The sequence below is a fragment of the Tetrao urogallus genome (assembly GCF_951394365.1).
Source record: "Tetrao urogallus genome assembly, chromosome: 31".
Lineage (NCBI taxonomy): Eukaryota > Metazoa > Chordata > Aves > Galliformes > Phasianidae > Tetrao > Tetrao urogallus.
Genome location: NC_136844.1, coordinates 102693 through 124973, shown reverse-complemented (window position 1 = coordinate 124973; position 22281 = coordinate 102693). Strand labels below are relative to the sequence as shown.

Genomic DNA, 22281 nt, shown 5'->3' with positions numbered 1-22281 from the left:
CCCGCCCCCCTCCGGGCACAGCCCCAAGATTGAGCCAGAAAAAGTTCCTGCAGCTTGTCCTTCTGTCTCAGGGTTTTCCCCGTCCCACGCCAGGGGCTGCAGAGAGGGCGGAGGCACCGGCCGCCCCCACACCATTCATCCCTCATCCCTGAACCCACCGCCACACGGCTCGAGGCCAGGAGAAGCCCCTTCCTCCATCCCCAGCCAGGATGCGAAGGTCCCGAGGGCTCCTGAGGGTTCCTCAGTTCTGCATCGCTCAGCCCCCGAAGTCGGAGGCAAAGGTGTGGGCAGGGGCGGGGGGCCGTCAGTGCGGCATGGCCGTTATCCGCATGCTCTGCGAGGCAATGGGGTACGTCACCATCGGGGTGGTGGCGTGGCTCATGGTGATGCCTCCCAGCGGCTGCGCCATCGACACGGCCACCGGAGCCACCGAAACGGCCACCGGGGCCATGGAGACCGGGGGAGCCATGCCCTGGGCAATGGTCTGTGCCAGGGCGGCCGAGAGAGGGGTGATTTCGGGGTTCATGGGGGGAGCGGCGTTGGCCGGGGGTGCCGCCTGGGCGCCGGCAGGCGCCACCAAATCCTGCTGGGAGACGGGCCGGGGCTGCAAGGCCTGGCTGCTGAGCGTGGTGTGGGTCTGCGCGATGCTGTGGTTGTAATTGGTGACGGTGCCCACGGTGGGGGCCAGAGTCTGCTCGGTGGCCGTGGCCGTGGAGCTCAGCGTCATCACCTTGGCCTGGTTGCGGAACTGGGCGTTCTGCTCCAAGAGCACCTCGTTGGTCGCCATCAGGTTGTTCACCTGCTTCTTGAGGTCCTCCACGCGCTTCCGCAGCATGATGTTCTCCTCTTCCAGCAGCCGGTACTCCACTGTCCGCGGGTTGGCGAAGCTGTACTCGTAGGTCTCAAAGGACAGCCCGTCCACCCGCCGCCGCTTCAGCAGGGGCTCGTGGTCGTCGTAGCGGTCGCCGTCATATATGGCATCATAGGGGTCGTAGCGCCGCACGGCGGCCACCATTCCCGGCTCCCGGGAGGCCATGCCCCGCGCCTCGTACTCGTAGTCCCGCTGCAGGTGCTGGAACTTACACTTGGCACCCCGCTGACAGTCACCCTTCAAGAAGTCCCTGCAGATGGGCACCTCCTCCTTGCTGTTGGGCAGGTCGGCGGGCGAGAGGCCGAGTCCCGCTGCCACCTTCTGCCGCAGGCGCGGGGGCAGCTCGCCCGTCTTCTTGTAGCAGTCCTCATCCTCCTTGGTGCCGTGGATGAAGCGGCAGTTGAGGCGCACGCATTCCTTGTTCTGGAAGTCGTGGCAGAAGATGAATTCGTTCTTGCGCACGCCCAGGTTGGTCACCTCGCTGATGTCGGGGTGCCGGAAGCGGCAGCGCTTCCCCCGCTTGCAGACGTTGCGCAGGAAATCGCGGCAGATATCATCGGCGTCGGCACCCGCCTCATCGCCGCCGCTGTTGCTGTAGCCGTCCCGGTCGGGCATCTTTGCCGCCGCGGGGGCGCTGCGAAAGGAAGGAGAGCGGCGAGGGTGAGGAACCGGGCCCGGGACGCGGAGATACAGGGGAGCGCGGCCGCGGGTGAGGGGCGGCCCGGGCCCGCAGTCGGAGCTCGGAGGCGCGGGGCCCACAGAGCCCGAGACGGCCCCGCAGGAGCCGGGCCGGGTCCCGAACGCTGCGGGCGAGGGAAGGGAGAGCACCGCCCCCGCGAGATCTCCATAGGAACCGTCCGCAGGCCCGGGAAAGGCCCGAAGGAGGCCCGACGGTGTGGCCTGCGGCGGGGCCCGGCCTGGAGCGGGACGGAGCGGATGTGACCGATCCCGTGGCCCCGGCCCAGCTCGGTCCGGCCCGCCGCGCCCTCCGCAGCCCCGCACTCACCCGCTCGCGGCCTCCTCGCGAGTTCTCCAGTGCCAACAATGAGCGGTCCCTTCCGGCCGCCGCTCTGCGCCGGGCAGGAAGTGCTCTATGCTGCTTCCGGGGCACCCCGGAAGAAACCGCCTGCTTCCTCCTCGCGTCACGCGCGCACGGTCGGAGCGCTTCTTCCGGGTTCGTGACGTCATAAGAGTGCGACGCCGCAGCCGCGACCCGCCGAAAGCCTCAGCCCCACGGGTTCCCTGCACCGCCCCGGGCCCACCCCGGTACCGGCACGGAACAGCCCGCTGCCCCCGCAGCTGCAGCCCCCGCGTCTCTGAGACGCGAGCTGAGCCGTCCCTCCCCCGGCCCGCTGCTCGTCCCGGTGCAGCTCCCTCCCAACCGGCGCTCCGCGGGCACCGCGCTGGGCCGCAGCCCCGAGCAAAGCATCAAAGGCGTCCGAAAACATCTCCAACTTTATTGGCGGCGCTACAGAGCCCGGCCCGGTGCGGTGGGACGGGACCCCACCACGGCTCCGCGGCGCTGGGGCGGCTCCTCGCTCCTCCACGCGCGGCCCGGTCCAGTCCCAGCACTACTTGGACCTCTGTCGCATCTTCCTCCTCTTGCGCTTCAGCCTAAGGGACAGAGCGGCGTCACAGCCCGGGACCGCGCCGACAGCCCTGGAGCGGCCGCCGTTCCCGGCTCCGGCCGCGGTCCCGCGGGCAGCGCTCACACGTACCTGCGCATTCGCTTCTTGCGCCACTGCAGAGGGAGAAGAGCAGCGGGTGAGTGATGCGGCCCGCGGCGGCCCCGCGTCACAGCCCGTTTCCACTGGGAGTCCCCGCTGCCCCGCTCCGTGCCGGCATCCCCGCGGCCTCAGCTCACTCCCCGGCCCCGCCCCGCGGCCCCCGCTGTGCCCCGCGCACCGCCGGACCCCCGGCTCCCGTTCCACGGCCCCACGGGGAGCTCCCCACACCCTCAGCGCCCGCAGCCCCGGCCCCGCGTAGGCCTCTCCAGGCCCGGCCGCCGCTGGGGACGCGGATCGTTTCCGGGCGCCATCCGTCTTCCCCCGCCGCTCACCTTGGCCCTCATGGCGGCGCGCTCGCGCCGCGCTTAGTCTCGGTGCGGCGCCGCTGGCGGCGGATGGAAGCGGATGGCGGCGGCCACCAGCAGCCGTCAAGATGGCGGCAGCAGCGGCCGAGAGAAACAGTGCCGCCCGCCGCGGCCTATTTATAGGGCCGAGCCTGCGGCCGCGCCCTCTCCGCGCACGTCATGCCGGGAGCCGTAGTCGCCCCTCCCCGCGGCATGCCGGGAGTTGTAGTCCCGAGCCCGGCCGCCATTTTGCATAGCGCTGCCCTTCCCGGCCCGGGGCGCGGCGCACCGAAGCCCCCCGCCCCAATGAGCAGAGCCACGTCTCCGTGCAAAGAGGTGCCACGAGTCAGCTTTATTTGGAAAACAGCGTCGGTTACAGAGTTCTTCTCGGGAGCTTTCGCTTTTCAAAATCTTAAGCGGGTTTTCTGTTTCTTGTATCAAGAGGTACAGCACGTAAAAATCGGGAATTAAATAAACCTGCAGCAAGTCTCAGTGGTTTACAATCCGCGGGGCGAGCAGCTCTGCACGGACAGAATATTGCTTAAAAACACCCAGGCGCCCCGGGGCCGAGCGCGGCGTCGCGCCGTTCGACTCGACGGCGGCTGCGTCCGGGCCGCAGCACGGGGCGCTGCCTGCGGGACCTGCGGCGCTCCGCCCGAGTTGGGCCGCAGGTGAGCGGCTGGGCGGCCGCGAAGGAAAGGAAAAGCCGTCCGCGTCCAACCGCATTGAACTCGACGTTTGTTGGTGGCTTTTTTTCCCCTCGGAAGAGGCTTGCTGTACGAGAGCGGTGACCCCGGCTGCTCTCAGCCTGCATCCAGCGGCTGGAGCATCGCCACCGCTCGGTGTTGGAACAGGCGAGCCCAGCAGCACGGCGCGCAGCAGCTGCCTGCCGTCCGAGCGGCGCCGGGCACCGCCTGCTTCCTCGGGCGTTGGATTTAAAAACAAGCTCACCACAGCAATCTGTTTAAAAATAGAGTGTTTATAGGTAAACCAAGGCAGAGACAGGGCGCAGTAGACGGGACGGCCTACGGTCTCACCGGGGACACCGAATTTGCTGTTTTTCCCAATGATAAACGTACAATCTAAAGGTTAAAAGAGTGAGAAATGCTCTGCCTCGAGGTAACGGACAGCGATCCTGCACGGCCGGGAGGAGCTGCCAGCTCTGCGGGCCGATCGCAAGCACAGATCGCTTTGCTGAGGGCATTATCAGCTTTTTTTCCTCCAAGAAAATCTGTAAAGGGAAAAATTAAAACCAAAACGAGGAGGAAGAAGAAAGCAGGCAGCTCTGCACGCTCCCTGTCACTGGGAATGGCTTAGTTGTTCACCTCTTTAACAAGTATGGGTAGTATAAAAGGTTAGAAAGATATAGACTAGCTTTTACTCCTGATTTTATTTTTTCTGCTTTCTTTTTTAAGTAGTCTGAAGTGGCAGAGAGAATCCTCCCTCCTTGGCAAAATCAATAGGAGCTGCTTGTAGGCAGTGGGACATCCGGCTGTTTGCCGTTTGGTTGTAAGAGACAAACAGCGCTGGATTTTGTTTCTGGTTGTTTTCCTGGGGGGGTTTTGTGTGTGTGTGTGTGAGAGCCGGGTGCTGGGGGAGCAGCAGGAGCTGCTCAGTCTCCGGCCTCGTTCTCCTCCGCCGTCTCTCCCGTGGTGGCATTCTCTGCATTCTTGGAGGCCTGTGGAAACAAAGCCACAGCCACGCTCAGGGCAGGGACTCGCAGAGCACACAAAGGCCCTGAGGGAGGAAGAGGACCCTGCGCTCCCCACAGCGCGGGGACACCGGCACTGCTGAAGTGCTGCACTGAAGCCCAAAACACAGCCGTGCAGAACTGGGTTACGCCTGGGCACTGCTGGCCACGAGAGCCGTGCCAAATGCTCCCAAAACGTGCCTCAATTACCTTCTTTTTCTTCTTTTTCTGGGTCTTCCGGCTTGCAGAACTTTGTAGAAGGGCCTACGGACAGGAAGGAAACATAAGAAGCTAGAAAGCCGTGCTCTTTTTTTGACAGAAGATGAAAGGAAATGCCTTTAAAGCAGAATGAGCTCTGCCAGCCGCTGGAGGAATGGCAGTAAGTCCTAACGGGCACAGTGACAGATGGAGAATGCCACAGCATCGCTCGGCTGCGGCACGAGGCCTTGAGGCCAGCTGTCCAGGCTTCTCAGCCACTCGAGGAAAGGGCTGGGTGCTGCTATCGCAAGCAAAATCTGGTGTTTGATGCAGGAAACAGGAGCCCAGCCTGGTCTAAAGTACATTCTTGGGGCTGCAGGATTACAGGGAGCCACTGACTTGCACCATGACCGACTGCTGTCCTTGGGTGTGCAGGAAATTCGGCTGTCAGGGCTGAGCTTTTGCTTTTTAAGCTCCTGCCTCAAAGCAGGCTTCTGGGTTTTACTTCCCTTCACCCCAAGCACAACGAGCACAGGGCGCCGCGTGCGACACCTGTTGTGTTCTTTCTTTTTGCACCAACCTTCAGCTCTCCATCTTGCACCTCAAACTCCGACTTGTAGAGCTCAGGTTCGAAGGGGCCGCTGGTTATCCTCATAGGACCGTTAGGCATTAAAAGCACTGTGAATTTGAACTGTGCAACAAACTCTCCTGCAAAGCAGAAACAGGCATTACTGCACCACAGCAATTCCAGCTCCCGTGCCGTCTCCAGTCACCGCTGCAAACCACCCTTGGGAACTCCCTGCTAAGCAAACCAGAGGCCTTCAACCTTCAGTCTCTCCTGTCTGAGGAATTACTCTGTGAGAAATCTCAACTAAGCACTGGAACAAATCTCAAACAAGGCCCAGAAGCCACCAGGCAGTCGAGTGTCCTGGAGGGTGGATGCTGGGGCCCTCAAAGCATCTCTGGCATCGAAACAGCAGCAGCGTGAGGCTGGGGAGGCGCTGGGCACCAGCCCACATCCAGCTCCCAGCCTCCCCCCGGCTGCACTCACCTTCCTTTTCGTAGAGCACGTTGAAGGGCTGGAGCAGCTCATGTTTGGCGCATTCCACCACCCCCATCCTGGCCTTCTTCTCATCTTCAAACGCCCTGCAGAAGAATGGGAGCCACAGCTGAGCAGATTCCACCCCTCAGGCTTCAGAGCCGCCCCTGGGCTCAGGCTGGGGACTTTGTTTGCTTTACATCCCTCTTGCCCAGCAGTGCTGCTGTCAGAACAGGGAACTGCTGCAGGAACCACTGCCTTCAGAGAGCAGAGAGGACAAGTGGCTTTAAGGATGGAAAGGTTTCCCTCTTCTCGGAGCGAGCGCCTACAAAAACTGTTTGGATCTGCCTCCTGTCTTCGCGCTGCACGCTGGCGGTATTTTATTTTAACCACAACTCCAGGCTCCTCACCTGCCACAAAGGCACAGGAGATTCTCCTGTCCTCATCTGTGCCTGGGATTCCAGCTTAAGCCTGCAACTTCCTTCCTCCACCCACGCCGGGGCTCAAATGCAGCAAACGCAACAGAAAGCAGCAAGGCTGCCTCCGCCTCTGCGCAGACCATCATCAGATCTGCAAGCTCGCCAAGCACCCGGCTCAGAGGTCACGAGTAAAAGCCAGTACCTGAGAGTGAATGGCATGGTGTCAAAGCGCCTCTCCACCTCGCTGAAAAAGGCACGGGAGGTTTTCATCTTCAGGCCGTACTGTTTGGAGGGGTCCCTTTTGTAAATTGTAGTTCTCTGCCCAGCGTCCTTTGCCTGAAAACACAAACGCAGGTGAGAGCAGGGAAGGAGCAGAGCAGCCCTTCCTCAGCACCAGCCAGCAGCCCGCGTGCGTCAGGGCAGCTACAGACAGAGCTTCTGTGTTCTGGCGCTGCAAAAGCGCACCTGAACTCTGATGGAAAAACCTGCACCCAGAAAGGCAGAGAGGTTCCCTGCTGGGCTCGGCACGTAGAAGGATCCAGCGCTCATGGGTGACGGCTGGAAACAAGCTGCTCTGACTGCGTGCAGAGCAGCAGCGAGCCAGACTCACCTTTCCCTCTCCGCTGCTGACAAGAACATCAACAGCGTAAACTTCGTGCACCTCAAATTCTGCTTTTTCGTGGTCCTTCCTGGAAGAAAGAAGTTTGGTGAGTCAAAGAATCATAGAATCATAGAATCATAGAATCACTAAGGTTGGAAAAGACCTAAAAGATCACCCAGTCCAACCGTTCAACGGACAAGAACGGTAAGGAGAGAAGGCAAAACCTTTGTGGCTCCAGCCACTGCTCCTCAAACGAGCCCTGAGCTTAGCTTGGAGGTGTATGGGCACGAAGCAGAGCCAGGGTGACACACAAAGCAACCGGGACCTCGACCAGAAGAGCAAAAGCTGGCACCAGCTGCTCAGCGACAAGCTGGCAGAGAACAGTGACAAACCAGTGGCGTTCCTCCCCAGGACAGTCCTTCCATCCCCAGCGAATGGGGGACGCTCAGCAGCTCTGGGAACCTGTGGTCACATCAGGCAGAGCGAGGGCCACCAGCCCAGCTCATCGCTACACCTGAGAGCTTGCAGGCCCAGCTCTGCACCGACCCCCTGAGCTCCAAACACCCAGCCTGAGACTCGGCCCTGACTGCATCCCTGAGGGAGAGAAGATGCTGGAACAGAGCAGAGACTCGTCCTGCCCATCAGCTCAGCACCATGCTGAGATCTTACTGACAACAATCACCCTCTGCGGGCTGCTGGCAGCTTCTGTGAGACAGCAGCAGGCCTTGGCACCCTCTGGGGAACGAGCATCCGCTGCCACGACCAGCAGTCGCTGCTTATTTTGCTGGCAGCCCCCAGGGCCGCAGGCAGTAATTCACTGATGGAGACTCCTTCGAGAGACTGGACGGCAACCAAGAACCTGCAGGTGCCAGCAGTCCCGTGCCTCTGACTTTCAAGCTTTCTTTCTCGGAACAAAACCCAGGCACAGAAGCCGCAGCTCGCATTCACACAGCCAAGGTGTGGGGTCACGAATCCCTTCTGGGCCAGACTTCAATCAGGAGGCAGCACGGGGAGCAGTTTTCCTTGCTAAAACTCCTGGGGTGGCCGTCGGCCACGAGGTGCAAACTGAGCTGCTGCACCCGCGCTCGACATCAAACCAAGAGCGAGGAATGGGGCCAGGAACCACGCGCAGCCCCTCCCTCCACACACAGCACAAAGCTCCAGAGCGATGCTCACTTTTGCTGGTCTGTAGGGTTCTGGATGATTGTTTTCTCCCCATCGATCACGTGCTGCTTCAGCTGGTGCGACAGCATCCCTGCCGAGATAAAAGGGTCCATTAACACCTCGGAGCTGCAGACCAGCTACACGGGGCCTGCATCGTTAACGCTTCAGCGCTCAGGGCTGCAGCCTTCAGCTGGGGCCAACTGTTGAGCCAACAGTGAGCGCTTCCTCAGCTTCACTCTGCTGCAGACACGGAGCTCCCAAAGCCCTCCCTGACTTCAGGGATGCTTCCTCTCCTCAGCGGGAGAAGCTGCAAGCAGCCAGGGAGGAGCTGCTGCTTAACAAAGCAGCTTGGAACGCATTGGAGGAGAACCTGGGTGTCAAATTAACGGAGACTTCAGCTCCTGTCAGCAGCGCCCCAGCTGCACAGCACTCCAAGCACATCTGTGGGCTGGATTCTCCTTTCTGCTCTACGGTTCACCTCCGAACTGGAGCCCAGCACAGATACTTCTGTCTCCACTCAGGATGGACAGCGTGAGCCCCCCTCCAGCAGCTCTGCTTGTTTCCATCAGCTGGGCCTGAAGCTGCTGCCACTGCCTGCATAATTATGGCACTCAGCTGTTTCCAAAACAGTGCTGCTCAAAATCCCTTGACAGCGCGAGCAGCCGCCTCCTCACTGCAGAGCTCATGGCATGAGAGAAAGGAGCACAGCACTGAGGAGGCCCACAAAGCCATCCCACACAAGAACAGGAGCTGACGTGCCAGGACTGGGCGAAGGAGAGCAAAGACACTGGGCCAGCTTTACAGCACTGCAGGAAATGCAGCGAACAGCAGGCAGCTCTGTGCTGACCAGTGACGTCACTCGCAGGAGAAAGGCAGCATCACTGAGGGCCCCAGCTCTCAAACAAGAGCTCAGCGTTCAACGAGGAGCTGCCCCAGGCCTCCCCACCCAGCCGCTGTCAGCGCTGTGAAGACAACAGGAATCGGTTTCTCGTTGTAAGGGAGGAAAAAACATCTATGGGCATCTTTTGCGATGGAGCCTGCATTGCAAACAAGCTGGAGAAGAGAAGCTGGGGGTGAGCTGAGTGCAGCCTGCAGTGCCTAAAGGGAGCCTGCAGCCAGGAGGGGAGGCAGCTCCGTGCGAGGGGAGAGGAGAGCAGGACGAGGGGAAACAAGGCTGAGGGAGGGCAGCTGGAGGCCGGGCGTCAGGGAAGCGCTGCGCTGTGAGAGCGGCGAGGGGCTGAACGGCTGCCAGAGGGGCTGCGATGCCCCGTCCGTCCCTGGAGGGGTTGAAGGCTGGATGGGGCCCTGCTGTGGGACGGGGAGCTTGGTGGCCCTGCGTGGCACAGGGGGGTCGGGGCTCCGTGGTCCTCGAGCTCCCTTCCGACACAGCCATGCTGTGATTCTGTGGCCAGCAGTCAGGAAATGCTCCCCAGAGTTTGAATAGGGCAGCTGAGGATTGAGAGTGTGATGAAAACATTGCTGCTCTGCACCAGCTGCTCCCCAGCCCTTACCTTCAATGGGCGTGCAGTGAAACGAGTGGGCGATTTTGTTCCACGCGTCTGTCACTTGTGTATTCTGGGTGAAGAACACATGGAAACACGTTAAGGGTTGAGGACTCGAGCCAGAAGCACGACTGTTAATTTTCACCTGGCAGCATTTGGTGATAAAACCAAGCGGAGCCCTAATGGCTCCAAACAGAGGAGGAATGGTGGCAGGCTTCCATTTTTAATCCCCCCTCAACAAAAATAACGTGGAGCACGAGGTCGGCTCAGCCTCCCGCTCTGCACGCGGTGCCTTTTCACACACAACTCCTCTGGGAGGCAACATGGGGAGCAGTGCTGGACGCTACTGGAACGCAGCACGGGGCTGAAGCACGGCGCCTATGGCTGCTGAGCAGCGGGCGAGGGGGGCTGAGAGCAGGGGATGTCAGCGAGCAGCACAGAGCTCACAGGGCACACAGGGCACAGCCGCCCCAGGGAGGAAGGGAAAAGCAGCACCGCTCCTCCTGTGGGTCCCACAGGGATCTGGGTGGCTGCCACCCAACGCAGCGCCCAGCGAAGGAGCCGAGCTGCCTGCAGATTGCCACCAACAGGCCGTCCTTCAGGCGGTGTCACGGCCCTTTGCTTTAGCACAGCCCATCTGCGCAGCCCCTCGCTCGCTCACGCCACCCCTCACCTGGTTTCCAGGCTTTACCAAACGCAGCGCGGCCTCGGCGCAGAGATGAGCCGCCTTGATGACGTCGGCTTTACGGCCCGACACGGGGCTTTCCTGAAAGAACAGAGAAATGAAGGCTTGTAGGGAGCGAGTCCTCGTCCCTCCCATCAGCAGGGCTGCCGTCCTGGCTGCCTACAGGCGGAGACGCAGATCCAGAGCGGGGGAGGCAGATGAGGGATGGAGTCCATTGGTCCCTCCCTTGTTCAAGTGCCGCCCCGTGGAAAACCTACCTTGGAGGCATCTATGACAAAACTGTGAGCTACATTCGCTATGAAGCCATCGACGTGGACTCCCAGGTCACTGCAACACAAAGAGACTTAATTACAGGCGGGAACGGCTCGGGAAACTGGTGTGACTCCTCAAAGCATTCGAAGATGCAGGCATATTTAATAAAGCCTGACTAGATTAGCTGTTACATTCTGTAATTAGCACGCCGAGGAAGTACTTAACGCGGCAAACAGGACTAGAATGCAAAGCCCAGATGCCAAGGGCAAGCTGATGAGAAACAACCGAGACGCTTACATTTTGACCAAGTCTCCATCTTTGAGGATGTAGTCTTGGTCACTCTTCAAGGGGGAGAAGTGACAGACACAGTTATTTACTGATATACTCGTTGGGAAGGCAATACCTGCGAAGGAGAAAGAGAAACAGCCCGTGGAGTCCGGCAGCCTCACACAGAGTGCAGGCAGCAGCTCGGCCAGCGGAGCGTCACCGAGTTTGAGCTTTGTAAAGCAGGGAAGGCGCCCCGCTGAGCAGCCCCTGGTGAACAAGCACGAGGAGCGCAGCACGTGGGCCCTCCTGCCCCAGCAGCCATCAAAGGAATGGATCCTCGGCAGTGCAGAAGGGACCCGAGTCTGCAGAACGCAAATCGGCGACACCGCTCAAGTGTCACCCGATTCCAAGGCTGAGCGCCCGGCTCAGGGCAGCCTGCCCAATATTTATACTATAAGGAGCTCTGCCCAGAGGAGCTCTGAGTGCAGGCAGGGCAGCCCCAGCTCAGCGGCGGCGCTCACAGCACAGGCGGCACGAGTCGCTTCTGCGCTGCTGCCACTCCAGATGGAAAAGCCTGGTGAGCTGACAAAGGCCTCACCTTTTTTCATTTCTTTTTCCTTCTTGAAAATCTTGCCGGTCTCCTCCATGATCATGGCGTCTCCCTTCTCACACAAGCACAGAACCGATGCTCCCGAATTCGCCTCTTCGACCACGGCACGCAGGACCCCTGCAGAGCAGCACAGACACGGAGCAGGTCAGCAAACTCACCACGAGCCCCTTTGTTTCTGACAGAGGGCATCGTTCTGGACTCAGCTTTGCACCGAGAGCTGCACGTAGGCAGAGAACCCACTGGAATTCGTATTGCTGTTTGAGAACCAAAGCAGGGGCAAAGCAAGGCATGCTGGGATGTGCACAGGTGAAGCACTGCAGCCTCACACGGAGGGTTGGCACGCAAAGGAGCTGGGAAGAAACACTGCTCTCCCACATTCCTTCCAGAGCACTCAGAGCTACAGGAACAGGTTTGAAAACTGCTTGGGAGACGCGCAGCACATCAAAGAGCAGAGGGGCAGCGCCGCGGGCTGCGTGGGACCAGGAGGAAACCGCCCTTACTCTGCAGAACCGTGCCTGCATGGCAGCGCTGCGCCCATACTGGGCCGTATTCTGGTGCCTGCAATTAGAGCTGGGCTCCAGGATGGGTGTCAGGTGCCTCGTGCTCTGCAGAATGGGGGGAAGGACTGGGAGCCCACGGCTGCCCCAGCACCGCATTCGTATCGTTTCCGTGATCTTTTCATGGGTCTCAAACGTTGGTGAGGGACAAAATAAGAAGGAATGCTCTTATAAAGAAGAGCTTCAGTAGATGGCAGGGGACTGAAAGGTGAGAACAGGAAGCATTAAGCGCTGTGCAGGGGCAGACGGAGAGCTGGGGTTTGTCAGAGCAGCAGCACCGAGCAGGGAACCCTCTGAGCCCAAAGCACAGCTCCACAGAGCCTCAAAACCCCTGCAGCTCCTCCGGGTTCGTTGTGGACAGCAGCAACAGCCCAGCGACCCCGTCCCACCCCGGGGCCGCGCTCTAAGCAGGGCCACACCGCCATTCCCCATGGGCCGAGAGCCCCCAGCCCCTCCTGAGAGGATCCCGTGGGCTGGGGAGCACCGGGAGGGCCCGGGGTCGTGCAGAGCCCGCGGGAGCGGCTGTCAGCTCCGCCGGGACAGCGAAGAGACGGCGGAAAGAAACGACGAAACAGCAGCGGGGGGGCGAGGGGGCACGGCGGAGTTCCCGGCACTGCCCGGCCCCGGGAGCGCGCCTCGGCCCGGCGGGGGGGGCGGGAACAAAAGAGCGGAACGTTCAGCGCGGGGGGCGGGGGGGCGCCGGGGCCGCGTGGCCGAGCCTTGCACTCGTTCCTACCCGGAGGAACCGGAGAGATCGGGCGGGACGGGGCAGCGCGTGGAGCACGGCCGGGCCCTGCCCCCCCCCCCCCCCCTCCTCCTCCTCCTCCTCCCGCTCGGTGCACGTGGGGCGCAGAGGCCACGTGCGGGCAGCGCCCGCCGCGCGGAGCCGGGCCGAGGAAACCGGAGGGGCACCACGGGGAGGGGGGGCGGCACCGGGGATCCCCAACCCCCACCCAGGGATCCGCGCGGCCGCCCCCGGCCCTTCAGAGGCGGCCATCGCCGGGTGCCCGGGCCGCCGCCGCCCCCCCCCACCGCGGCCCCGCGCGGCCCAACGCCGCCTCCCGACCCCCCCGCCCCCCTCAGCCCCGCGGCCCTGCACTCACGGTTGGCGATGTCCCCCCCCATCTTGTACTTGGTCACCACCAGGTCCTCGGCGATGGTCAGCTCGGCCGCCTCCTCCTCTCCCGACATGGTCGGACCCGGCCCCGCGCCCGCCGCCGCCGCTGCCGCCCCCCCGCCGCCGCCGCCGCGCTGAGGAACCCGGGGAGCGCGAGCGAGAGAGCGCGAGCAGAGCAGGAGCGCGGGCTCCGCGCGGCGCACGCTGGGAAGCCGAGTCCCCTCCCCCTCGGACTACGGCTCCCAGCAGCGCGCGCGGCCCGGCCCCGCCGCGGACTCCAGCTCCCGGCAGGCGGCGCGGCTCTCGCGAGAGATAGAACCGGAAGTAAGGCCAGAAGTGGTGCGCGAGTGCGGCATGGCGGAAGTAAGAGATGTAGCGGGCGCTGTTCGGCCTCGCGCAGGTCGCTGCCCCGGCACGGCGGCCCCCGGCTGCCCCTTCCTCTTCGCCTTTGCCCCCCTGCTCCGCCCGCAGGTCCAGCCCCATCCCGTGCCCCCTTCCTCCCTCCCCCCATCACACATCAGCAGCCACAGCTTCGCAGCCCGTTCTCTTCCAGTTGTATTTATTCCACGTTTACAAACGAGAGCCGACTCCCTCCCTGGGAGCGGGGAGATGCTCGGAGCGCAGTGAAAGGGCCTCTGTGGGGCCCATGGGCGCGGCCCAGTCCCGACCCACGGAGCCCCTCGGGGGGGCCGGGTTGCCATGCTGCGTGGGCACGCAGCCCAGCCCGCAGTCGGGGCTTACCCTCAATCCACCCCCTGCAGGAAGCAAAGAAATGCAGGGCCTCCCACTCACAGCAGCTGGGAGGACCCCGACCCCACAGGTAGCCCCCCCCGAATCCCCCATCCCAGCCCAAAAGCAGGGAGCCTGACCCCAGCCAGGGCCTGCTGCTGCAGTCCTGCACGTGGGGAGCATCGCGGGGAGGGGGAACGCTGGGAATATCCCTGGGGCATGGCAGTGCAGAGGAGGGGTCCAAGCCCCCCCTCCCAATAGGGCCTGAGGGGTTCGGGATCAGCCCCACACCCAGGCAGGGCTGCCCCCCCCAATCCCACGTCTTCATGTCCCCCATGGAGCTTTGTCTCGTGCCCTCCGTCCAGCAGCAGTGGGGGGGATGATCCTTCATATCCAGTGTAAACAGCTGGGGGGGCAGGGGGTCCCTACGTCCGCTGGGCGTCCATCTTAGTGAAGAGGCGGCTGTGCCAGTAGTCGGGGTTGTCGAAGGCACAGTCCGAGGCCTCCAGGCTGCGCAGGGGCTTCATGCAGGCTGGGGGAGGTCCGGGGGGGCTGCGGCAGCCAGGGCAGGGAGGACCACGGGGGGCCAGCACCGCCTCCATCTCCTCGTAGCCCTGCTCCTCGGCTGGGGCCGGGGGGGGCTCCCCAGGCCGCATGTCGGTGTAGCCGTCGTGCCGGGGGGGGCAGCCCTCGTGCCGGGGTCCCAGCCCCCCCACCACGTTGCCCAGCGAGCGGCTCAGCCGCGGCTGCTTGTTCATGTACTCGTAGTCCTCCTCCTCCTCCCCACGGCCCGGGGAGGGCCCTGCGGGGCTGCCCAGCTCGGAGCCCACTTCCATGTATTCGTAGCCCAGTTCCTCCAGCGAGGCTGGCCGCGGTGGGGGGGCTTGCAGCGGGGCGCCAGGCTGCCGGTTCATGTACTCGTACTCCTCCTCCAGCTCCGGTACTGAGCCCCCCGTGGGCTCTGGTTCTGCGGAGTGGAGGTCAGACAGCGGCTGTGCCCCCACAGATCTACTGCAGGACTGGGGCTGAGTCCCGGGGGGCTCAGTTGTGCCGGGGAAGGGGGTTGAGGAAGGGGTTTGGGGAAGGGGCCACCCAGCCCTCCCTACAAACGCCGAAACCCCCAACCCTCACCCTGCAGAACCCCAAACTCAATTCTGGGGCTGAGACCCCCACCCCAAGAGAGCCCCCCAGTGCCCTGCAAGGAGAGACCCCCACCCACAGCCCAAACCCTGCTGGGAAGGAACCCCCCACAACCGGGAACGGGACCCCCAAGCTGGGACCCTCACCCCGTCCGGCGCAGCTGGGTGTCACGTAGCCATTGGCGTCCTCCTCGCTGCCCTCTGAGCTGGGGGGCGGGGGGGGGAAGCTCTCCCTCTGGGACAGATACGCACTGTCCCCCCGTGAGCGCAGGCTGCGGCAGAGGCTTCCCGACAGCGACAGCCCCTCGGCCAGGTCCAGCTCTGAGGCCGTGCCCCGGCCCTCCGATGACTCCGACACCGTCCTCCCCACAGACTCCTGGCGGCTGCGGCGCGGCGGACGCGTCCCAGTGCCCTGCGGGACACGGCAGCGATTGGGGGGGGAAGGGGAAGGGCTCCATTACCTCCCCTTCAGTGCCGCCGCCTCAGAGCTCCAGCCCCACAGACCCCCGAGCCCCTGAGCCCAACCCCAATGCAATGAAATAAAAGGAACTGAAATGCAATGAATTCCACTGCAACGCCATGGAACGCGGCGCAGCCCAAACCCTTTGCTCCCCCTTCGGTGCTCCCCTTCCCTCTCCCACCCCTGCTCCAGGTACCTGGCGGCTGCTGAGGCCGGGCTGGTTCATGGGGATGTATCCAGCTGGAGGGCTCAGCAGGCTGGGACTCTGGGGGGGGAAATGGGGGGTTGGTACCAAGTGGGGCAGCCCATCCCACAGCAGTAATGGAACGGGGGTCCCCACCAGGGTGATGGCTTAGGGTTAGGTTCAGCTCTGCCCCCCCAGGGGGAGCCATGGGGGACACCAGACCCACACTCTGCCCATGCCCAGGATGCAGCCAGACCACAGCAGGGGCCCCAGGGTGGGGGGAAGGGGGGCGGGGGGGCTCACCCGAGTGCAGCTGCCCCGTGGCCGCGGGGGGCAGAGGCCGAAGGATACATCCAGCTCCTCCTCCTCCAGCTCCAGCGTCTCCATCTCATCCAGCTCTTTGTCGCTCAGGGTGGGGGGCTCAGCGGGCGGCACGGCCCCGCTCTCCTGCGGTGGGGATGGGCACGTGAGGGGCTGCGGGATCCCGGCCCAGGGGGGGCAGGGGAGGCTCTCACCCACCTTGATGACCAGGTAGCGGGGGGGGTCCCGCGCCATGCGGGTGAACTCGTTGGCCAGCTCCTTGAAGGTGGGGCGGATGTTCTCGTCGATCATCCAGCCTGGGAGCAACCGGAGAAGGTCGTGGCAGGGTGGGGGCCAAGCTCAGCCCCCCCTCCCCCTTGCCAAGACAGCGTCCCCCACTCACATTTCACCATCACCATGTAGACGTCGATGGTGCAGATGTGGGGCTGCGGGAGCCGCTCGCCCTTCTCCAGCAGGTCGGGAACCTCTGGCAAGCGAATCCCGGCGTAGGGCTCAGCCCCAAAGGTCATCATCTCCCACAGCGTCACTCCTGGGGGGCAGCAATGTGAGCACAGGGTGGTGGGGGGGCTGATGGGGGGCTGATGGGGGGCTGGGGGGGCTGCGCTCACCGTAGCTCCACACGTCACTCTGGTGCGTGTACTTCCCGAAATGGATGCTCTCCAGTGCCATCCACTTAATGGGTGTCTGAAAGGAGAGGGGGGGTTGGGGGTGTGATGGGTAGGGGGCATGGGGAGGGGGGGAGGCGCTGGGGGATATGGGGATGGATCGGGGAGTGGGGGGTGAGGAGTTGGGGGGCATGGGGACAGAGCCAGGGGGGGGCAGGTTGGGGGCTGGAGAACGTGGGGACTGACCCAGCGGGGGAGAGGATGAGGGGCTGGGGGTATGGGGACAGACCGAGGACTGGGGGGGGTGAGGGGCCGGGGGGCACAGGGACAGAGCTGGGGGTGGAGGGAACACGCAGAGCAGGGACTCACGGCACACGGGTACCGGGAACAACCAGATGGGAACGGCTCTATGGGGTGGGATTTGGGGGGACCCACGGCACAGGGTTCGGGGACAGGGGGTCGCAGCGACGCGGGGCCCCACCTTGACCTCATTGTAGAAGTACTTCTTGTCGTCGGGGTACAGCAGGTCAGCGATGCCAAAATCGGCCACCTGCGCCTGGCTGGGCGACTTGAGCAGCACGTTGCGCGCCGCCAGGTTGCGGTGCACCATGCGGTGCTCCTCCAGGTAATACATCCCCTGTGTGTGGGGCGGGGGTCAGTGGGGGGGGGGGGGGGTCGACGGGGGGCTCTCCCACTCCCCCGGCCGCAGCCCAGCGCTCACCTTGGCCACCTGCACGCACCAGTTGAGCAGCAGCTGGGGGCTGATGCTGCCGCGGTTCTTGCGCACGTAGTCGAGCAGGGAGCCCAGCGGCAGCAGCTGCGTCACCAACTGCAGCTGGGGGCCGGGGCAGATGCCCAGCAGCCGTACGATGTAAGCGTGGTCCAGGCTGCCGATGGCCAACATGTGCTGGGGGGGCAGGGGAAGGTCAGCATCGGGTCAGGAGAGTGGTGGGCAGCGGGGGGACACAGCGCCGGACTTACGTCGGTGACGGCATGGAAGGACTGCTGCCCGCTCCAGTCCTGGATCACCTTGATGCTCACTGGGATCTTGATGGAGTCGCCGTCCGGGATCCAGATGCCCTGCGGGGTGGGATGGGAGGGGGATGAGACGGGGGTGGGATGCGAGCGCTGCCCCGGCTCCACTGAGCCCCCCGCCACCGAGCCCCCCTCACCTTGTGCACGGTGCCAAAGACGCCCGAGCCCAACACCTTCAGCCGCTTCAGCTCCGTCTCCTTGAAGATGCGAGCCAGCACCTTGTTGGCCTTCTCACTGGGGTCCAGCGGCTCCAGGCTCTGCAGGGGGAGTGGGGACAGAGATGGGGACAAAGAAAAGGAGGATGGGGAAGAACGGAGCGGAAGCAGGCAGGGATGAGGATGGATGGGGACGGATGGGGCAGCGGACACAGATGGGTGCAGGAGGGGATGGATGGAGGGGATGGATGGAGGGGACAGATGGAGGGGATGGATGGAGGGGGCACCCCCTGCCCGCCGGACCCCCCGCTCACCTCACCCCGCTCCAGGTAGCGCCGCATCGCCCGCTTCTTCTGGATCTTCTTGCCGCGCCAATAAAGCAGGGAGAGCAGGACGCAGGAGCAGGAGAGGAAGAGCCCCCCGACCACCAGCACTGCGATCACTGTGGGGGCTCTCCTGGGTGGGGGGACGGGGCTCAGCTCAGGCGCCATCCGCCCCATGCATTGCCCACGGCCGTGCCCCACAGCAGGGAGACAGCACGGCCAGGAGGGGGGCACACATGGGCAGGGAACAGCCCCAAGTGGCACAGAACAGCACGAGGCCGAGGGACCCCCCCAAGCCCCCTGGAGACCCCATACCTGGCACTGGGCAGCGCGTCCCCCAGACAGTCCCGCAGCAATGGCCCTGTGCACCTGGGGAGGGGGGGGGAGCAGAGGGGAGGGGAGCAGAGGGGGGTGAGCCGTGCACCACGCACAGCCTCCCATTGCTCTGACAGCTTCCCATTCTCCTCCATTCCCCTCCGCTGCCCCCATTTCTCCCCACTGCCCCCACTTCTCCCCATTGCCCCACCACATCCCATTCTCCGCCGTTTCCCCCATTTCACCCCATTCCCCCCCGCTGCCCCCTTTTCTCCCCATTCCCCCCATCGCCCCCATTCCCCCCCATCGCCCCCACTGCCCCCGCTCCCCCCACACACCCACGGGTGCAGTTCTCATGGCAGGGCCTGCACTCCCGGCTGCTGTCTGGGTATTTGTAGATGGGGCCGCGCTCGCCCAGGATGCCTTCGGGGCAGCGCTCCACACAGTGGGGTCCGTCACGATAGTGGGCACAGCGGGTGCAGGTGTCAGCGCCCTACAGGGCAGGGGGGGTTGAGCACCCACGGGATGCCCCTGCCGCCCCCCCCCCCCTCTGTGCCATACTGAGCCGTTGCAGGTGACGCCGCCCTCCACGCGCTCGCACTCCGGGTGGCACTCGAAGCATTCGGTCCCTTCGGCGAACTCCCGCGTCTCACTGTGGGACGGGGTGGGGGGCGGCGCTGAGAACCCCCCATGGGACGGCCCAGCCTTTGGGGTCTGTCCCACCCCAGCTCTTTAAGGGCTCCGTCGCACCCCAGTGCCACCCATGGGGTCCATCCACTCCCAAAGCCTTTCGTCGGGTCGATCCCATTCCAAATCCCCCCCCCAAGGGGTCCCTCCCACCCCGACGCCCCTCACGGCTCCGCCACATCCCCGTGCTCTCCATGGACTCCATCTGATCCCATCGCCCCCCACGGCCTCCATCACACCCCGACGCCCCCTGCAGGGTCCATCACACCCACCACCCCCACGGCCCCCACCGCCCCCCATCCCCCCTCACCCCTGGGTGAAGCTGCAGGACTCCACGCAGACCCCGCGCCGGCTGTAGTGTCGGCAGGACAGGCACTGTGCGGGGCCGGGCCCCCAGCAGCCGTCAGCAGAGCACAGCGGGTCGCACACCTTCCCCTCTTGCTCTGCAGGAACGGTGGGCAGAGGAGGGGGGCTGAGCGCGCAGCCCCAGACCCCCATCGCACCCCAGCCCGCCCCCCACGCCCCTCACTCACGGCATTTGCCGCGCGGTTTGTTGTTGCGGATGTCGAGGTCGGCGCGGCGCCGGGACAGCGCTGCCCACTGCACCGTGTGCAGGTAACACAGCCGGCGGTTCTCGGTGATGTAAACCCGACCCGCGCTCACCTCCCGCAGCGAACGAAGCCCCAGCGACGTCACGTTGTCGTTTTTCATGATGAGGAGGGAGAAACCCCGGCTGGGGGGGCAGGAGAGGTCGGGGGGAGGGACGGCGAAGGGATACGGGGATGGAGAGGGACCGCGGTGGGGTGAGGGGATGGGGGGAGGCGGGGGGATGAGGTGCAGGAATGGGCAGAGGGGGATGATGGAAGATGTGTGAAGGAGGGACAGAGGGGCAGCAGTGGGAATTGGGGTGCGGAAGAAGGGGGCGCGTGGCTGAGGGATGTGGGGACATGGGGACAGAGGGGGACCGCGGCAAGGTGTGGGATGGCAAAGGGGCGCACGGCTGATGGACACAGAGGGAAAACGTGGGATGAAGGAATGGGGGAAGGCCAGAGGCAGGGGGATGAGCAGAGGAGGGACATGGGGACCAATGGGGGGGGGGGGCTCACTTGTACAGACTGCGCCCGCCAATGGTCTCCAGGTTGGAGAAGACGCTGAAGTTGTGCATGTGCTTCGGCCAGGACTGGATGTTGAGGTACCCTGAGGGGGGTGGGGGAGTCAGGGGCTGCGCGGGGGTCCCAGCCCCCAGCCCCCAGCTCCGCTCCTACCTGTGATCTCCCGCACCGTGCGGAACACGTTCAGCTTCTCAGGGTCCAGCGCTGAGATGTTGCGCCAGGGGTCCCTGCAGGCCGTGGCCGTCAGTAGGTGGGGGGGATGGGGACCACAAAGCCCCCCCTGCCCCCAGCTCACCCCTCCAGGCCGGTGATGAGGAAGTCCAGGTTGCCCAGGATCTTGGTGCAGTTCACAAAGCTGTCGATGTTGCTGGAATCCACCGTTTGGTAATGGCTGCCGGCGCCGGTGCCCTCACAGGCTGCGTTGGGGGGGGGGGAGCACACATGATGGCAGTGCATCCCAAAACCCCCCCGCCCCAATCCATCCCCCCCCCCCCCAGCCCCACATTTCCCCACACCTTTGGGGCACAGCCCGGCGCACGGCTCGCACATCTTCAGCCCGTTCTTCTCCACTTCCATCTTGCTGCTGGGGCAGGCGCGCACGCACGAGCTCTGATCCACCACGAAGTTATCTGCGGCGGGAGGCGGGGGCTCCCTCAGACCCCCCCTCAGACCCCCCCCCCACGCCCCCCCCTCACCCCCCGCCCTGCTCACGGGGGGCAGCTCCGCACGCAGACGCTGCCATATTGGTACTTGGTGTCGGGGTTGGGCTCCAGCTGGAAGGTCAGCTTGTTGTAGATGAGCGGCTGTGGGCACAGCGGGACGCAGGCACCGCTGTCATTGAAGTGTCGGCACGCCTGGGGGGCAACGGGGCGTTGGGTGGGCGGACGGACAGAGGGACGGGGGGGGAAACGGGGAGGGAGGGACGGAGGGATGGATGGAATGGAACAGAAGGACAAAGGGACAGAGAGACAAGGAGACGGGCAGAGGGATGGATAGAATGGATAGAAGGAAGAACAAAGGGATGCGTGGACAGGGACAGAAAGATGGACAGAAAAAAGGTCAAGGGGACAGACAGACGGACAGATGAATGGGCAGAGGGACAGAAGGATGGAGGAATAGGCAGAGGGATGGAGGGACAGAAGGAGGGACAGAAGGAAGGACAAAGGGACAGGCAGACAGATGGACAGAGGGATGGGGTGACAGAAGGATGGACAGAGCGGGCGGGAGGAAGGACAGAGACAGACAGGTAGATGGACAGAGGGACAGAGACACTGCCCAGCCCACACAGCGTCCACCCTCAGCGCACAGGTGGGAGCCCTCCCCATAGATGGACAGAAGGACGGACACACAGACAGACCCCCCCCACCCCACACCCACCCTGGGAAAGCAGAGATTGAAGACCCCCCCCCCCCCCCCAATCCACAGACAGACAGACATGAGGGTGGCTGGATGGACAAACGGACACACGGTGGGGATGGGTGGACAGACAGACAGACAGCCCTCCCCCAGCATCACCCCATGTATACCTGGAGGGGGGGGGGAGGGTGGCACAGGGACGAGACCCCAAATGCGCAGAGGGGCAGACAGACAGACGGACAGACGGACACAGAGGACGGACAAACAGAAGGAGGGACGGATGGGCAGTGGGGGGGGGGGTTTACGTACGAAGCAGTGGGTCTGCAGGGGTCCGGTGCAGCCCCCGCGCACTCCTCATGGCAGCACTCGTTGGGCGCCCGCCCGAAGCAGCGCCCATTGCACTGCGGCGCACAGATGGTCTTCGTCACTGCGGGGAGAGCCGTGAGCGGGGCGGGGGGCAGCGCCCCAAAAACCCCCTGTAGACCCCCCCCCAAACCCCCCCGGTACCCACACTGCTGGCAATCATCGGGTCCCGGCCCCCAGCAGTGCCCACCGCAGCTCTCGTGGCACGGGGCGCCTGTGGGACAGAGCACAGGGGGTCGGTGGGGGGGGGAGTCTTGGGGGGGGGGTGGTTAGGGTTAGGGTTGGGTCTGTATGGGGTGTGGGGTCAGCGGGGGGAGGGGGATCAGTGTGGGGTCACTGGGGGGTGTGGGGTTGGTGTGGGTCTGTATGGGGTGAGGGGGTCAGTGAGGGGTGTGGGGTCACTGTGGGGTGTGGGTCAGTGCGGAGTCTGTGTAGGGTCAGTGTGGGATCATGG

The 22281-nt window shown here is 64.0% G+C and overlaps 3 protein-coding genes and 1 long non-coding RNA gene across 4 annotated transcripts in view; all 4 read right to left on the bottom strand.

Moving 5' to 3' along the window:
* Positions 1-304: 304 nt before the first annotated feature.
* On the bottom strand, positions 305-2059 carry ZC3H10 (zinc finger CCCH-type containing 10; the record flags this gene model as incomplete). Its single annotated transcript, XM_079547760.1, has 2 exons — positions 305-1505; positions 1878-2059. The coding sequence occupies 2 exons, from the start codon at positions 2057-2059 to the stop codon at positions 305-307; spliced, it is 1383 nt and encodes a 460-aa protein (XP_079403886.1).
* A 249-nt stretch (positions 2060-2308) lies between these two features.
* LOC306956514 lies at positions 2309-3042 on the bottom strand. Its single transcript, XR_013792602.1, has 3 exons — positions 2931-3042; positions 2590-2612; positions 2309-2485 (listed from the first exon to the last, which is right to left on the bottom strand). It is a non-coding gene; the product is annotated as an uncharacterized lncRNA (long non-coding RNA).
* A 1432-nt stretch (positions 3043-4474) lies between these two features.
* On the bottom strand, positions 4475-13117 carry PA2G4 (proliferation-associated 2G4; the record flags this gene model as incomplete). The annotated part of the gene is made up of 13 exons (XM_079547717.1): positions 4475-4620; positions 4843-4896; positions 5411-5538; positions 5882-5976; positions 6491-6624; positions 6899-6977; positions 8066-8144; positions 9565-9628; positions 10229-10321; positions 10498-10567; positions 10790-10895; positions 11358-11486; positions 13030-13117. The coding sequence occupies 13 exons, from the start codon at positions 13115-13117 to the stop codon at positions 4555-4557; spliced, it is 1185 nt and encodes a 394-aa protein (XP_079403843.1). The 3' UTR covers positions 4475-4554.
* A 1080-nt stretch (positions 13118-14197) lies between these two features.
* Positions 14198-22281, bottom strand: part of ERBB3 (erb-b2 receptor tyrosine kinase 3) — a gene marked incomplete at both ends in the record, with an annotated part of 8440 nt that continues 356 nt past the window's right edge. Inside the window, 26 exon segments of the mRNA XM_079547804.1 lie at positions 14198-14739; positions 15059-15323; positions 15568-15636; positions 15859-16002; positions 16075-16172; positions 16259-16405; positions 16485-16560; positions 16963-17118; positions 17203-17388; positions 17463-17561; positions 17654-17773; positions 17986-18127; positions 18310-18363; positions 18648-18802; positions 18871-18961; positions 19307-19439; positions 19530-19729; positions 20103-20193; positions 20262-20335; positions 20404-20524; positions 20624-20737; positions 20820-20823; positions 20825-20962; positions 21774-21811; positions 21814-21891; positions 21976-22041. Coding sequence (XP_079403930.1) covers positions 14198-14739; positions 15059-15323; positions 15568-15636; positions 15859-16002; positions 16075-16172; positions 16259-16405; positions 16485-16560; positions 16963-17118; positions 17203-17388; positions 17463-17561; positions 17654-17773; positions 17986-18127; positions 18310-18363; positions 18648-18802; positions 18871-18961; positions 19307-19439; positions 19530-19729; positions 20103-20193; positions 20262-20335; positions 20404-20524; positions 20624-20737; positions 20820-20823; positions 20825-20962; positions 21774-21811; positions 21814-21891; positions 21976-22041 — 3401 coding nt within the window.